The sequence below is a fragment of the Myotis lucifugus genome, unplaced genomic scaffold (assembly GCF_000147115.1).
Source record: "Myotis lucifugus unplaced genomic scaffold, Myoluc2.0 scaffold_428, whole genome shotgun sequence".
Taxonomy (NCBI): domain Eukaryota; kingdom Metazoa; phylum Chordata; class Mammalia; order Chiroptera; family Vespertilionidae; genus Myotis; species Myotis lucifugus.
The window spans coordinates 1-13,456 of NW_005871476.1; the positions used below are offsets into that span (position 1 = coordinate 1).

The 13,456-nt window shown below is 45.3% G+C and overlaps 1 protein-coding gene across 1 annotated transcript in view; it reads right to left on the reverse strand.

The window, feature by feature from the left end:
* Positions 1-6,299: 6,299 nt before the first annotated feature.
* Positions 6,300-13,456, reverse strand: part of LOC102426760 (regulator of G protein signaling 7) — a 92,031-nt gene continuing 84,874 nt past the window's right edge. Inside the window, exons 4-5 of the mRNA XM_023744102.1 lie at positions 10,148-10,254; positions 6,300-6,550 (exon numbers count right to left, since the gene is read on the reverse strand). Of these exons, the coding sequence (XP_023599870.1) occupies positions 6,305-6,550; positions 10,148-10,254 (353 nt within the window). The 3' untranslated portion in view covers positions 6,300-6,304. The remainder of the gene's footprint in view (positions 6,551-10,147; positions 10,255-13,456) is intronic.

Below are 13,456 nucleotides of genomic sequence, written 5' to 3' on the forward strand. Positions count from 1 at the left end.
TGTGCTGATGATGTCATATCTCACGTTGCTTTCAGGAAAATTAATTTCTTTCTCCTGTAATAACCCTAGACATTTTTGAGGCTCATGCCATTCATCATGGACTACTTCAATTCTCCCTGCCCCCACAAAGTTATGAAAGACTTTGGCTTTCACACCAAATCCAAATCTGATCATTGTCCATGGGGCCATGTGGACAACCTCTCCAACAACTTGATTATTTTTTTAGTTCCTTGGATATGTGTATCTTGTTCACTAGCATAGTTCCTGACTTTCAGTAAATGTTTGTAGATGGCTTGGAGTGGGGAGGTGGGGCACTGTAATCCCACCCTCTACCTCAAGGGGGCGCCATCGTATCAATTACTCTTTCAGTCTGTCCCGGTAAAACTAAAGAATGGTAGCTTTAACATCTTTTAAGAATAAAGGTTTTCATCATCTTAAGGGGATGCGAGGGCCTATGTCAAGTAACGGCTCGAAGCTTCAAAGTATCCGAATTCCCATAAAAGGACCGAATATCTGCTTTCAAGGGGAGAAAATATAAGAAGAAAAAGCCAGAGGGGTGTGGATGGAGAGTGGCTGCATTCGTTTGTTCAGTGAATGGCCCCTGAGTGCCCACCCTATGCCAAGCTTGCCCTAAGCCCCAGGGACACCGTGATGAGCCGAGGGGGCCATCGCTGCTCTTAGCTTGCATCGTGTCGGTCTATAGATTCTAGAGCGTGACCGACAACGGGCAGTGCTATACACAGTGTAGCAACGACATCGATATTTACTGAACGCTCTGTGTGTGCCAAGAATTACTTAAGTGTTCCCTATACGTTGCAGTTTAAACTGCGCGGTGCTATTACGAGCAGGCGCTATTAATTTCCCCATCTTGCAGATGAGGCCGGGTAGGTTGGATGAGATGAAGTGATTCTTGGTGGAGGCAAGAGTTAACGTCGGGCCTTGGACAATAAAACCCACGGCGCTGAAGCACAGGCTGTGAGAGAGAGACAGAGGGGCGGGGATAGACAGAGATGGGGGTGGAGGGACCAAGTTAACGTCACGGGGTCGGATCCTAAAAGGCCTCTCTGCAGAGGTAACATCTGCATTGAGGAGAACCAACCAGCCCGAGAAAGAGCTTAGGGCAGGGTTCCCATCAGAGCACAGCAAGGACTGCCCTGTGCAGGGGACCAGCCGGGCTGCCAGAACGGGGAGAGCAGGGTGGGTCCTGGGGGGATTGGGGGCTCAGGCAATGGGCTGGGGTGTGGTCCTGGTGTCATGGGCACCTCTGAGGGGTGTGAGCAGTGTGATAGGATGTGACTGACATTTAAAAAAATGACTCAAGATGAGCCCTAACCGGTGTGGCTCAGTGGATAGATTGTCGGCCCCTCGGACCGAAGGGTCTCAGGTTGGATTCTGGTCAAGGGCATGTACCTTGATTGATCAATGTTTCTATCTCTCTAACCTAGCGGTTCTCAACCTGTGGGTCGCGACCCCTTTGGCGGTCGAACGACCCTTCCACAGGGGTCGCCTAAGACCATCCTGCATATCAGATATTTACATGACGATTCATAAACGTAGCAACATGACAGTGATGAAGTAGCAACAAAAATAATTTTATGGGTCACAACATGAGGAACTGTATTTAAAGGGCCAGAAGGTTGAGAACCACTGCGTCTAACCCTCTCCCTTCCTCTCTCTAAAATCAATACAAATATATTTTTTTTAAAAATCACTCAAGCTTACATGAGGCAAATGGATTGTAAAAAAAAAAAAAGTGGGTAGCAGCACAATTTAAAAAAATAGTAATACCATAGAAAAGAGCACAACACAGTCACTCTCTTGCTGATGGTTGAAACGCATTCTGTTTTGCTCCAAATTAATGCACCTGGTTCCTGTTATGATCTAAATTCTAAACGGAATGCAAGCTGATATGACTCACGTGGTGATTTTGAAAGTTGAGCACAGAACATCCCAGGCGACGGCAAATCTGAAAACAGTTCTGGGTCTGTTGGATGGTGACCCCAATACCTAATCTACACTGGAGGTGACGGCGGCGCTCAGGGAAGCAGGTGGTAGAGTGGGAAAAAAACACTCTGATTTCATTTACTTATTTTTAATATATATTTTTATTGATGTCAGAGAGGAAGGGAGAGGGAGACATAGAAACAGCAATGATGAGAGAGAATCATGGATCGGCTGCCTCCTGCACGCCCCACACTGGGGATGGAGCCCGCAACCCGGGCATGTGTCCTGACTGGGAATCAAACCCCAACCTCCCGGTTCATAGGTTGATGCTCAACCACAGAGCCACGCCGGCCGGGTGGAAAAGCTGATTTTAAATAAAAGACTTGGCTAACGTGTGTGTATTTCCTTCTTCTCCAAGTTTCCATCTCTCGTGTCTTCACTCCTCCTGTTTCCCACAAGAAAAGCTGGTTTGCGGAATCTTGGTTCCCTGCCCTCCCCCCCTCAACCTCGCACTCCTGTCCTGAGCTCTGCCATAAAGTGGATTAATCAAATAAAAGCCTGTTTCCTGGCTGACGGAGGGCCGCGGAGGTCTCTCCTTTTTGGAAGGTAATGATACTATGAATAATAGCTTGAAAATAAGAATAAGTTCATGATTATCTAGCACTTGCTGGAGGCCAGGCACTGTTTATAAATTAGCCAGTTAATCCTCCACAGAGGCTACTGTCTTACAGATGGGGGAACTGAGGCATTGAGTGTTTATACAACTTTTTTTATTTGTACTGATTTTAGAGAGGAAGGAAGAGAGAGAGAGAGAGAGAAACATCAGTGAGGAGGGAGAAGCATGAATCGGCTGCCTCCAGCACGCCCCCTACTGGGGACTGAGCCGGCAACCCAGGCATGTGCCCTTGACCGGGAATGGAACCATGACCTCCTGGTTCCTAGGTCGACCCTCCGGCTAACGTGTGTGTAATTCCCTCCTCTCAAAGTTTGGGCTGGGCTGAGGATACAAGTTTTCAAGGACAGGGCTAGTCAGGAGCGGAGTTGAAATCTGAACCCAGTTAGAGAAATATTCAGCCTGAATCAAGGGTAGATCCTAAAAGGAAGGCACCCTTGGGAGCGGTTTCATACATCTTCCTGCTGAAATAAGGCGCCTAAGGACACGCCGGACGTACAAGGAGAGAGGATTAAAATAGCCTAATTGATGCAGAAAGAAAAAGGACTGGGGTGAGCCAGAACTTTGCAAACACAGTGAAGGACCTGTTTCGTTGACCTCTAAAAAGCTGACCTTTAATGTTTAAGCCTTAAACTTGACCTGATTATTGTATCCTTTCCTTTCCTTTGGATCTTCTCCAGAGGTTCCCAGCATGGTTTCCGGATTCCTTAAAGGATGAGAGGGGAAGTGATGGGTGACAGAGCAGCACTTGAGGGCTGTGAATGGGCTTAGAATTTGCCTCCTTAAGATGATCCTATCCTATATAATAAAAGCCTAATATGCAAATTGACCGAACGGCGGAATGACCGGTGGAACAACCGGCCACTATGATGCGCACTGACCACCAGGCGGCAGACGCTCAATGCAGGAGCTTCCCCCAGGCCAGGCAAGGCATGTATGGGGGGGGGGGTGCAACTGCCCCACTGGTCGCCCCACAGATTGGCCCTGATTGCCGGCCAGGCCTAGGGACCCTCTAAAATTAATACAAGGAATGAGTGGGCCAAATTTTCCCACCAACCCCAGAAAAACATGAAAAGGGTAAAAGCCAGAGTTCCCGCACACGAACAGCAGAGGAATCATTCTCAAATCAGTAAGCGGATGCCTGGTCCCAGTGAGGTAAGTAAAGGCATCGGCCCTCGCTGAGCCAGGTTCCTGAGAAATGAGAATTTTAACGTCCTTTTTTTTTTTTTTTTTCAGATTTCACGGCTGTGAACAGTGAAGGAAACTCTCAATGTATAGCCTTTTGGAAACATAACGCATCGTGCAAATGTAGGTGCAGGGGGCAGATGATCAGGTCTTTTGTCGGGACTGATTATAAAACGGTCACTTCAGAATCAAAAGGACATGTGACAGCATGGAGGGACCTGGACAGCATCATGCTGAGAGAAATAAGCCAGTCAGAGAAAGCTAAGTATCGCATGATCTCACTCAGGTGGAAGCTAATGAACAAAATGAACTGATGAACAAAATAGAACCAGAGACACAGACGCACGGAGCAGACTGACTTATTTCAGAGGGAAGGAGGGGGGTGGGGGACAGACCATAGGGTGGGGAAGGCCTGGGAGGGGCGGGTGCAGGGTAGAGGGGGGTCATTGGGGAAAAACATACAAACCAACCAAGGGGACATCTGTAATACTTTCAACAATTAGGGGAAAAAATGAATCAATAAATAGAAAGTGAAGAATTAGAACAACCAAAAAACACAAATAAAAGAACATGTGATTTTAAGAAATTGGTATTTGGCTTGATAACCTTAGCAATAACTTCACTTCTTTTTTTTTAAAATATATTTTATTGATTTTTTACAGAGAGGAAGGGAGAGGGATAGAGAGTTAGAAACATGGATGAGAGAGAAACATTGATCAGCTGCCCCCTGCACACCCCTACTGGGGATGTGCCCGAAACCGAGGTACATGCCCTTGGCCGGAATCGAACCTGGGACCCTTCAGTCCGCAGGCCGACGCTCTATCCACTGAGCCAAACCGGTCAGGGCAGTAACTTCACTTCTCATGTTCTGAACAGCAGTTCCCATTCAGGACCTCTCGGTAATGCACCCGTTCCTTTAAGCATTGGTTAGCCACAATATACTAAGAAGTTAAAGTGGATGCAGTTTTTCAAATGTAGGATGTGACTTCAATTAAATGTGCTTATTTGTTCATTAATTTATTCAAGGCTAAAACAGTGCCCTGGTGAGTCCATTCCCACAAGTCACTCTTGGAATATGCTAGCGACCAGGTATTGCATCCGGTGGTTTGAACTGAGAATTGAGAGAGTCAGTTGGGCTGAGAAATCCTAGATCAGCCGTGGGCAAACTACGGCCCACGGGCCGAATGCGGCCCGTTTGAAATGAATAAAACTAAAAAAAAAAAAAAGACCGTACCCTTTTATGTAATGATGTTTACTTGAAATTTATATTAGTTCACACAAACACTCCATCCATGCTTTTGTTCCGGCCCTCTGGTCCAGTTTAAGAACCCATTGTGGCCCTCGAGTCAAAAAGTTTGCCCACCCCTGTCCTAGATCCTCCTGCAACCTAAGCAGAGACATTGTTGTCCAGCTGGTAAAATACATTTAAAACAGAAATACGGCCCAGCCGGCGTGGCTCAGTGGTTGAGCGTCGACCTGGGAACCAGGAGGTCATGGTTCGATTCCCGCTCAGGGCACATGCCTGGGTTGTGGGCTCCATCCCCAGTATGGGGCGTGCAGGAGGCAGCCGATCTGTGATTCTCTCTCATCATGGATGTTTCCAGTTCTCTCTCCCTCTCCTTCTCCTACTCCCTCTCCCTCCCTCCCTGAAATCAGTAAGAATGTCTATTTTAAAACAGAAGTATGTTCAGGAAGGCTTTGCAAGCTCTGCTTTTTGCTCCCCCGTCCAGGGCATCAGCGGGAGGTACAACACTGGAACCTGACAAATAGCACAGCAACCTGTGAGTACCATGTGTTACCACCGTCACTTTTATTACAACAGCTGGGAGCGGGCCAAAGCTTTACCGAGAAACCAGAAAGCAACAGCAGGGGACTCCACAGGCTCAGAAAAACATTTGTTGGCCTAACCAGAAGCTTCTGTAATGAGAACCCAACACCTCACACTTAACACAAAAGCACAGCCCAGGCCGTCACAGAATGTACAGCCTGCCAGAATGTGTTCCGTGACAATGACGGAAATACAATGGCATAGCACATTCGGTATACTTAACAGCCGGAGAAACAGTGCAATCAGCCAGGCCGGCGTGGCTCAGTGGTGGAGCATCGACCTAGGAACCAGGAGGTCAAGGATTCCCGGTCACGGCACATGCCCGGGTTGCAGGCTCCATCCTCAGTGTGGGCCGTGCAGGAGGCAGCCGATCCATGATTCTCTTTCATCATTGATGTTTCTCTTTCTCTCTCTCCCTCTCCCTTCCTCTCTGAAATCAATAAAAATGTATTTTTTAAAAATAGTGAGAAAAATTAAGCCTCAGAGAGTCAATGGGCTTACCACAATTCCCACAGCCTGGTAGGGTGAGCTAGAACTCTGGCCCTCTGAGCCCCTTTGTAATAACTCTTTCTAGTACACCAACATGCGATGGAAAAATACTAAGAGCCTTTCTTTAAAGCTTGCGTATCGGTCTTTACCCTCTTCAGAAGAAAATCTATTTTCCTTTAACAGCCTCAGCGGACACTATTCCATGGAAAGAGCTGCCACGGGTTTGGCATAACTTTCCAAAAACCACAGCCATTCGTAAATTCCGTGTTAGAAACACGGAAGGGTCGTGTTCTTTTCTCCATCACAGAAGCAGTAACATGCGAGCACATGTTCACGCAGCCACACGGCTGCCCCACATAAAAGGAGACATTGCACTGACCGTAGTCCGTGTTTTCCGGCTCCCAGCAATTGGATGGCCAGAAGTAGGGGGTCTGTGGGGTGACAAGAAGCGGGAACCCAGGTTAGACACGGAAGTAATGACCAGAGTAACTGGTTAATGAGCGGCGTTTATATTTAGCAGTTCTCTAGATTCTAGAATAGTCCAGTGAAGATACGTTTATAAACCAGGGAGGCGATGGAAGGTTTTTCTTCTACATTTACTCTGCGGAGCCATGATTCAGCCCCCAAAATATCCCCCATTTGCTGCAATTTTATGTCAACCGACATCAAACGTGTGCATCCCACAAAGACTCACAGCAGAGGATGACTTGGGATAAAACGCGTTTAAATATCACAAATTGTTTCCTATGACTCAGGTACCTCAACACGGCCATCGGCAGACCCCAAGCTCCACCCGGAGTCAAACTCTCTCCCTGCAGTCTGGCCATCATTGGCCTGGGTTTGATTCATTATATACGACAGCTCTTCACTTTATCCAACCGGATGAAAACCACTCCCCCCCTCACTTTAAAAAACATTTCTTAATACAGACATGCATTGCTCTACATTTTTAAACTGCACCCACCAGAGATCATGTTTTTAACTTATAATATCTTGTTTTTAACTTATAATATCTTAGTTGATTGATATGATTAACAGACAGAAGTCTGATTCTGTGAAATTCTAGAAACAAACTGATGAAACTACAAAGACAATGTCTGTTCAGAAGGACCCTTTGTCATGGTTAACACTATATTTTCTAAAAGGGCTTTTCTAGCTCTGCTAGCTGGACATGCTTGGCTCCAGACCATGAGAAAAATCAATGACTATGTCTATCAAACTCTGTTTTCTCGGATGATGGTTACTCCAGGACCCAACGGAACAGTGACTGTGGACATCAGCCTTGTGGTCTTATTTATTGGTCATCTAGAGGCCTGGTGCACAGATTTGTGCACCGGTGGGGTCCCTTGGCCTCACCTGCGGGGATCGGGCCAAAACCAGCTGACATTCTCCAAGGGGTCCCAGATTGTGAGAGGGCACAGGCCAGGCCGAGGGACCCCACGGGTGCACGACCAGGGCAGGGGAGGGACCGCGGGAGGGCTCCAGGGCATGCCTGGCTCATCTCGCCCAGTCTTAATCGCCGGACCCCAGCAGCAAGCTAAACTACCAGTCAGAGCGTCTGCCACCTGGTGGTCAGCGTGCATCACAGCGACTGGTCGAATGGTCGAACACATAGCATATTAGGCTTTTATGATGTAGGATTACATTAACTACCCATGTGTAACCAGCACATGTGTGCCATCTCTGATTGCCTCTCTGATAATTCTACCTTTCACAGAATTATCATAATATGTAGAGGCATCTCCAGGAGGGGAGTGTTGGGGAGAACTGTGTGTTTTGGGGGAGAGCATCCCAAGCTGTTCAGGACTCCCCGGGGTTTTCTGATTTCCTCCCGGCTCCTTGGCAATTGCTGCGATATGATAGAGAACGCTCCTGATAAAGAGTGTTGTACACGTGAGGACAAAGGGGCCGCGGAAATTTAGGAGGGAACAGGTTGAACCATCAGACACAGAGGACAGGAAGGCTTTACACGGGCCCCTCCTCATCGGAATCCCACTTGACTCTGTGGGGGATGCGTTTTGAGGATTTAATTTCTTAGAAATGCAACTGGGTAAAGGTTCTGGGGACACCGTTGGAGACAAAAGTAATGAAAATCTTGCTTTCATGTGGGTTTTGAGTCACTTCTCTTAGAGTTCATTATTCCCTTCCGGTTGTTTCTTTATTTGGGGAGGTGTGTGTGTGTGTGTGTGTGTGTGTGTGTGTGTACGTACACAATACCTATTCAACTTTTAAAGCACCTATTCTAGCTAGATCGGCCAGATATATTCTTTTATTTTTTGCAAACCACAAGTCTTCTTGCTGCCTTCTTCCAATTTTTCTTTATTCTTTTATCATTAAAAACTTCCTGAATATAAAAATGAAACTATTCTATTCTCTAATATTATGTGGCAATGTCATAAAAGCAGCCTTCTTCACTAATATTGTAAGATTTTTTCCTAGGAAAATTTTTTTTATTTATAGTAAAAGGCAATTGAATAACTAGCAAACCCTTGTAGTTTGCTAGAATTTAAAAAATATGCTTTTACAGTCTGCATAGACGTTAGGGCATTTTCATGTGTGAGTGTTGGCTTCTTTAGCTATGATAAAACCGATCCAAAACTGTCCAGCCATTTCTCAATAATCTTTGGCACATTTTTAATGTAGTGACAGTCATAAAAGAGGCCGGGAAAATCATGTCAGATCTCAATTCCAATTAGCGACGAGATGAAAATTAGACAACTGCAAGTTTACATTAATACAAAATGACATGATTAAAAATGTACTAAAAATTGAGACAGATTTACATATTGTTGCATGCCAATGAAATGAAGGGTTCTGTTTGCCTCAAACTCATGCCCTGAAGCTTTTTTCAGATTTGTAATGATGGCTAGAATCTCAATCATTCAGTGGAACAATTGTAAACATGATATTACAAGTTTTCCATTTTAATTCATGATTTTTAAAATCCTTCCACGGAGCTGAATTTCAGTTCAGTGTAATACAGAACCTTCTGCTTCCTGAAGCCAGCCCCCAACATGGAAGTGAACACCTGGACTGACCAATGTCTTGGTAGATACCATAGTAGGGATTCAGTTTTTCCTGGCTTTTCTGTCGTTTTTGTCTTTTAAAATCTGGGTTTTAAGATTCTATGATTATTAGATTTACAAATGCTTAGATCCTATTTCAAATGTGGATGGCCATTAAAATTGTTACCATTTAATATTTAATACTAGAGGCCCGGTGCACGAATTCGTGCATGGGTGGCGTCCGGCCGGCCCTGCCCCCAATCCGGGTGGGGGTGGGGTCGATTGGGGGCGGGGCCGGCCAGGGGAGGGGTCACAAGTGGTTGGCGGGCCGGACCCACCCCCTGGTCAAACTCCTGGTCGAGGGCACCCAGGAATAGAGGGTCGAATAATTAGCTAAATTATACCCTGGAACTACAACCATTCCATGAAAGTTTGCTTGGACTGGAGATCATTCTGTATCACAGGTGGGGGCCAGAGTATCATAAATTTGGAAGCTAAAGTGTAACTCACGGATAAAGAACTCTCCTATCTTCCTGAATCCCATCATGTTCCTCTCTGGATATCTCTCAAGCCTTTGATATCAAATATAACTTTAGTCACCATAGAATTTAGCTTTCACAAATCATCTAAACCAGCGGTTCTCAACCTGTGGGTCAAGACCCCTTTGGCGGTCGAACGGCCTTTTCACAGGGGTCGCCTAAGACCATCCTGCATATCAGATATTTACATGACGATTCCTAACAGTAGCAACATGACAGTGATGAAGTAGCCACGAAAATAATTTTATGGTTGGGTCACAGCATGAGGAACTGTATTGAAAGGGCCAGAAGGCTGAGAACCACTGATCTAAACTAAGCTCAAGCCCTCTTTCTTCGTTTAATATTCTTATGTCTTAAATTTAACAGACTGTTGCTAACTAGCCTACGTTAAATAAGTTATAATTTTCAAATTTCCTGTCAAAACAATTAACAAACAAAATAAGATGTCTGTTTTACTGTCAAAGAATATCTTCCTTAAACTTACTTGGAACCGGTAGAAGGTGCCATCATCCTTGAGGGTGAGGACGTGATCTGAGATTGGGAAGAAGTAGCCGTGGGCAGCCATCAACGTTCCCAAATGGAGGGCCTCCACTGTTGCACGGAAACAAACAAAAAGGCGTGAAAACCTGTTTAAATGACTGATGTACAGAAGTGTAGGGCTCTGTCATGGTTCCTTTTGTTGTTGTTAATCCTCCCCCACGGTCATTTTTCCACTGATTTTCAGAGAGTGGAAGGGCGGGGGGTGGGGGGGGGGGTGGACAGAGAGAGAAACATCGATGTGAGAGAGACACTTCGTCATGTTTCCTGTGAGCACAGTCTCGCACCCAGAAAACCTCGCTTTGTACCTTTTCGTCTTCGTTCAGCTCATTCCCAGGAGGAAGGAGGACAGATCTGGTTGCTGGCAGTGACCGTGCAGGGGTGAGCCCCACCCCGTGAAGACAAGAACACAACACAGAGGTATGGAATACTGAAACGCAGAGAGGATTCCGAAATCTCAGACTCTGACTCCTTCATTTTATAGATGGGGCGTGTTTTGCTATATGTTCATGTGGATCCACACACCCACAAACAATTCTATTTGCATGTATATAGCACTTTAGACTTTTATTTATTTCTTTGTTTTTTTGTTTGTTTTAAATATATATTTTACTGATTTCAGAGAGGAAGGGGGAGAGAGAGAGAAACATCAATGATGAGAGAGAACCATTGATCAGCTGCCTCCTGCACGCCCCCCTACTAGGGATTAAGCCCGCAACTGGGTCATGTGCCCTGACCGGGAATCGAACTGTGACCTCCTGGTTCCTAGGTTGATGCTCAACCACTGAGCCACACCAGCTGGGCAGCACTTTAAACTTTTAAAAGTGCTCCCACTTGCATCACCCCCTGGCTGATATCATAAATATCAAATACTATCAGTGATCGTTCTAATGGATCACTAACGGTGACTTTAGCAGGGAATGTTAAACCACTTACGCTATGCTAAGTGAGCCTACAGTCCTGTGAGTATTCAAACTGCTCTAGCTTTTACTATATACGGTATTTTATTTACATAGTATTCTAGATATGGACAAGGATGAGGCTTATTTGACAATGAAAACATTGTATTTTCCCAACAGGCTGGAAAACAGAACATAATACTGCAACTGTCATACTGTCTACAGCAGCCAACAACTGCTTCCAACAAAGGATTAATCCAATTTGATTAGGAGAGATATCGCTGTATTTGTGCAGGGATGACATAAGTTTGCTAACTTGACGTCTGGGCAATATGAAACTGTGCAAAATAAATTTTTTATTCTAACAAGTGTACATGTACATAGAAAATACAAAAGAGTGAGATTCCTTTATGTTTGTGTATATTTATATGCAATTTATTTATGGATTTATTTATGTTTCTTAGACAAGTAGTAGCTAATATGGTTCTTTAGCTCAAGGATTTTCATAGTAGTTCCAGAAATGTGAAATCCAGAAAAAAAATTTTTTTTTTAAAAAAAGCAAGTGAGGTTAACGGATTAAAAAGTCTTTCATGGTTTATTCCTGTTGATGGTACTGCCTCAGTGACCAAAAATTTATTCGGCTGCCATTGCACATCTGCTGGCAAATTAGGCATATTTATCAAATTTGGGGGCACGGTGGAGAGCTGGGAAGCAATGAATAATACAGTGGGTGCATGTTTATAAAAAATGCAAGGCCAGGTGAATGTACCTACTGTGGAAGGACAAGATATTCTCCTTCCGTCCCACACCTGGCTGAGTCGAAATAGCTCAGAAGAGCGAGGCAGGGTGTGGTGTGACCCAAACCTCCACCATCTTTGTCTTACCCAGTGGTTCTCAACCTTCTGGCCTTTTACATACAGCTCCTCATGTGGTGACCCAACCATAACATTATTTTCGTGGCTACTTCATCACTGTCATGTTGCTACTGTGATGAATCGTCATGTAAATATCTGATATGCAGGATGGTCTGAGGCGACCCCTGTGAAAGGGTCGTTCGACCGCCAAAGGGGTCGCGACCCACAGGTTGAGAACCGCTGGTCTTACCTCCTACTATTTGCCAACAGTATTCCCAAAAAGCTGACCTACTCAGTTTGCCTGAACTTTCAGAAAATAAGTGTCTGCACCTGCTACTTTTCTAAGCTGGAAGCCAGAGCCCTGCCCTTGAATCCTGTTCAACCAGAGAGGGTAATCGGCAGGGTGTCCGGATGCCTGTTAATGGCTTGAAAATGTTTGGAACTCTCCCAGAAAGGAAAAAGCATCACCTACAGGTGTTATTTCACTTAATATGCTATTATTTTAGGCCCCGAGATACATTTCCAGCCGATGAATTTATCTTTCTCTGAGACTCTGGCTATGTCCTGGCTGTGCTTGGCTGGGTTCCAGCGTGAGCTTATTTCAACCGATATATCACGGTTTGTCTCCAATAGGAGTTTCTTTTTGCTTATAAACGCTTTTTTCCCCCAGAATAAAAGCAACTTTCTTGGGCTGTTGCAGAACATTGAGAGCATTTCCCTGCAGCTGATTAGCATCCATCGTGGCCTTTACTTAGAGAAAAACGAATAATCTGGAACCTATGGGTGAGTAACCCTGGGAGGTTTCATCTTCTCTTCGACAGCGAAACCCTTTCTGTGCCATGAGGGTCATGGGAACCTAGGAAGGATTTTTCCCAGAGCAAATCCCACAATAAAGTCCCACTAGTCTCTTTCTTTCTTTTTTTAAAAAATATATTTTATTGATTTTTTACAGAGAGGAAGGGAGAGGGATAGAGAGTTAGAAACATCGATGAGAGAGAAACATTGACCAGCTGCCTCCTGCACACCCCCTACTGGGGATGTGCCCGCAACCAAGGTACATGCCCTTGACCGGAATTGAACCTGGGACCCCTCAGTCCACAGGCCGATGCTCTATCCACTGAGCCAAACCAGTTAGGGCTTCTTTCTTTCTTTAAAAAAATATTTTTATAGATTCAGAGAGGAAGGGAGAGGGAAAGAGAAAGAGATAGAAACATCAGTGATGAGAGAGAATCATGGATCGGCTGCCTCCTGTGCACCCCCTACTGGGGATCGAGCCTGCAACCTGGGCACGTGCTCTGACCAGGAATCAAACCATGACCTTCTGGTTCATAGGTCGATGCTCAACCACTGAGCCATGCTGGCCCGGCTCCTCTCTTATTTTTAAATATTTTCAGAGAATTTACAGGGTTCCAATTAGACCTGGCCTTCTAATAATGGTTTAATCTCTCTTTAGGAACAGTTTCAAATGGTATGATTCGTTTCACCCATGCAACCATGAAAGGA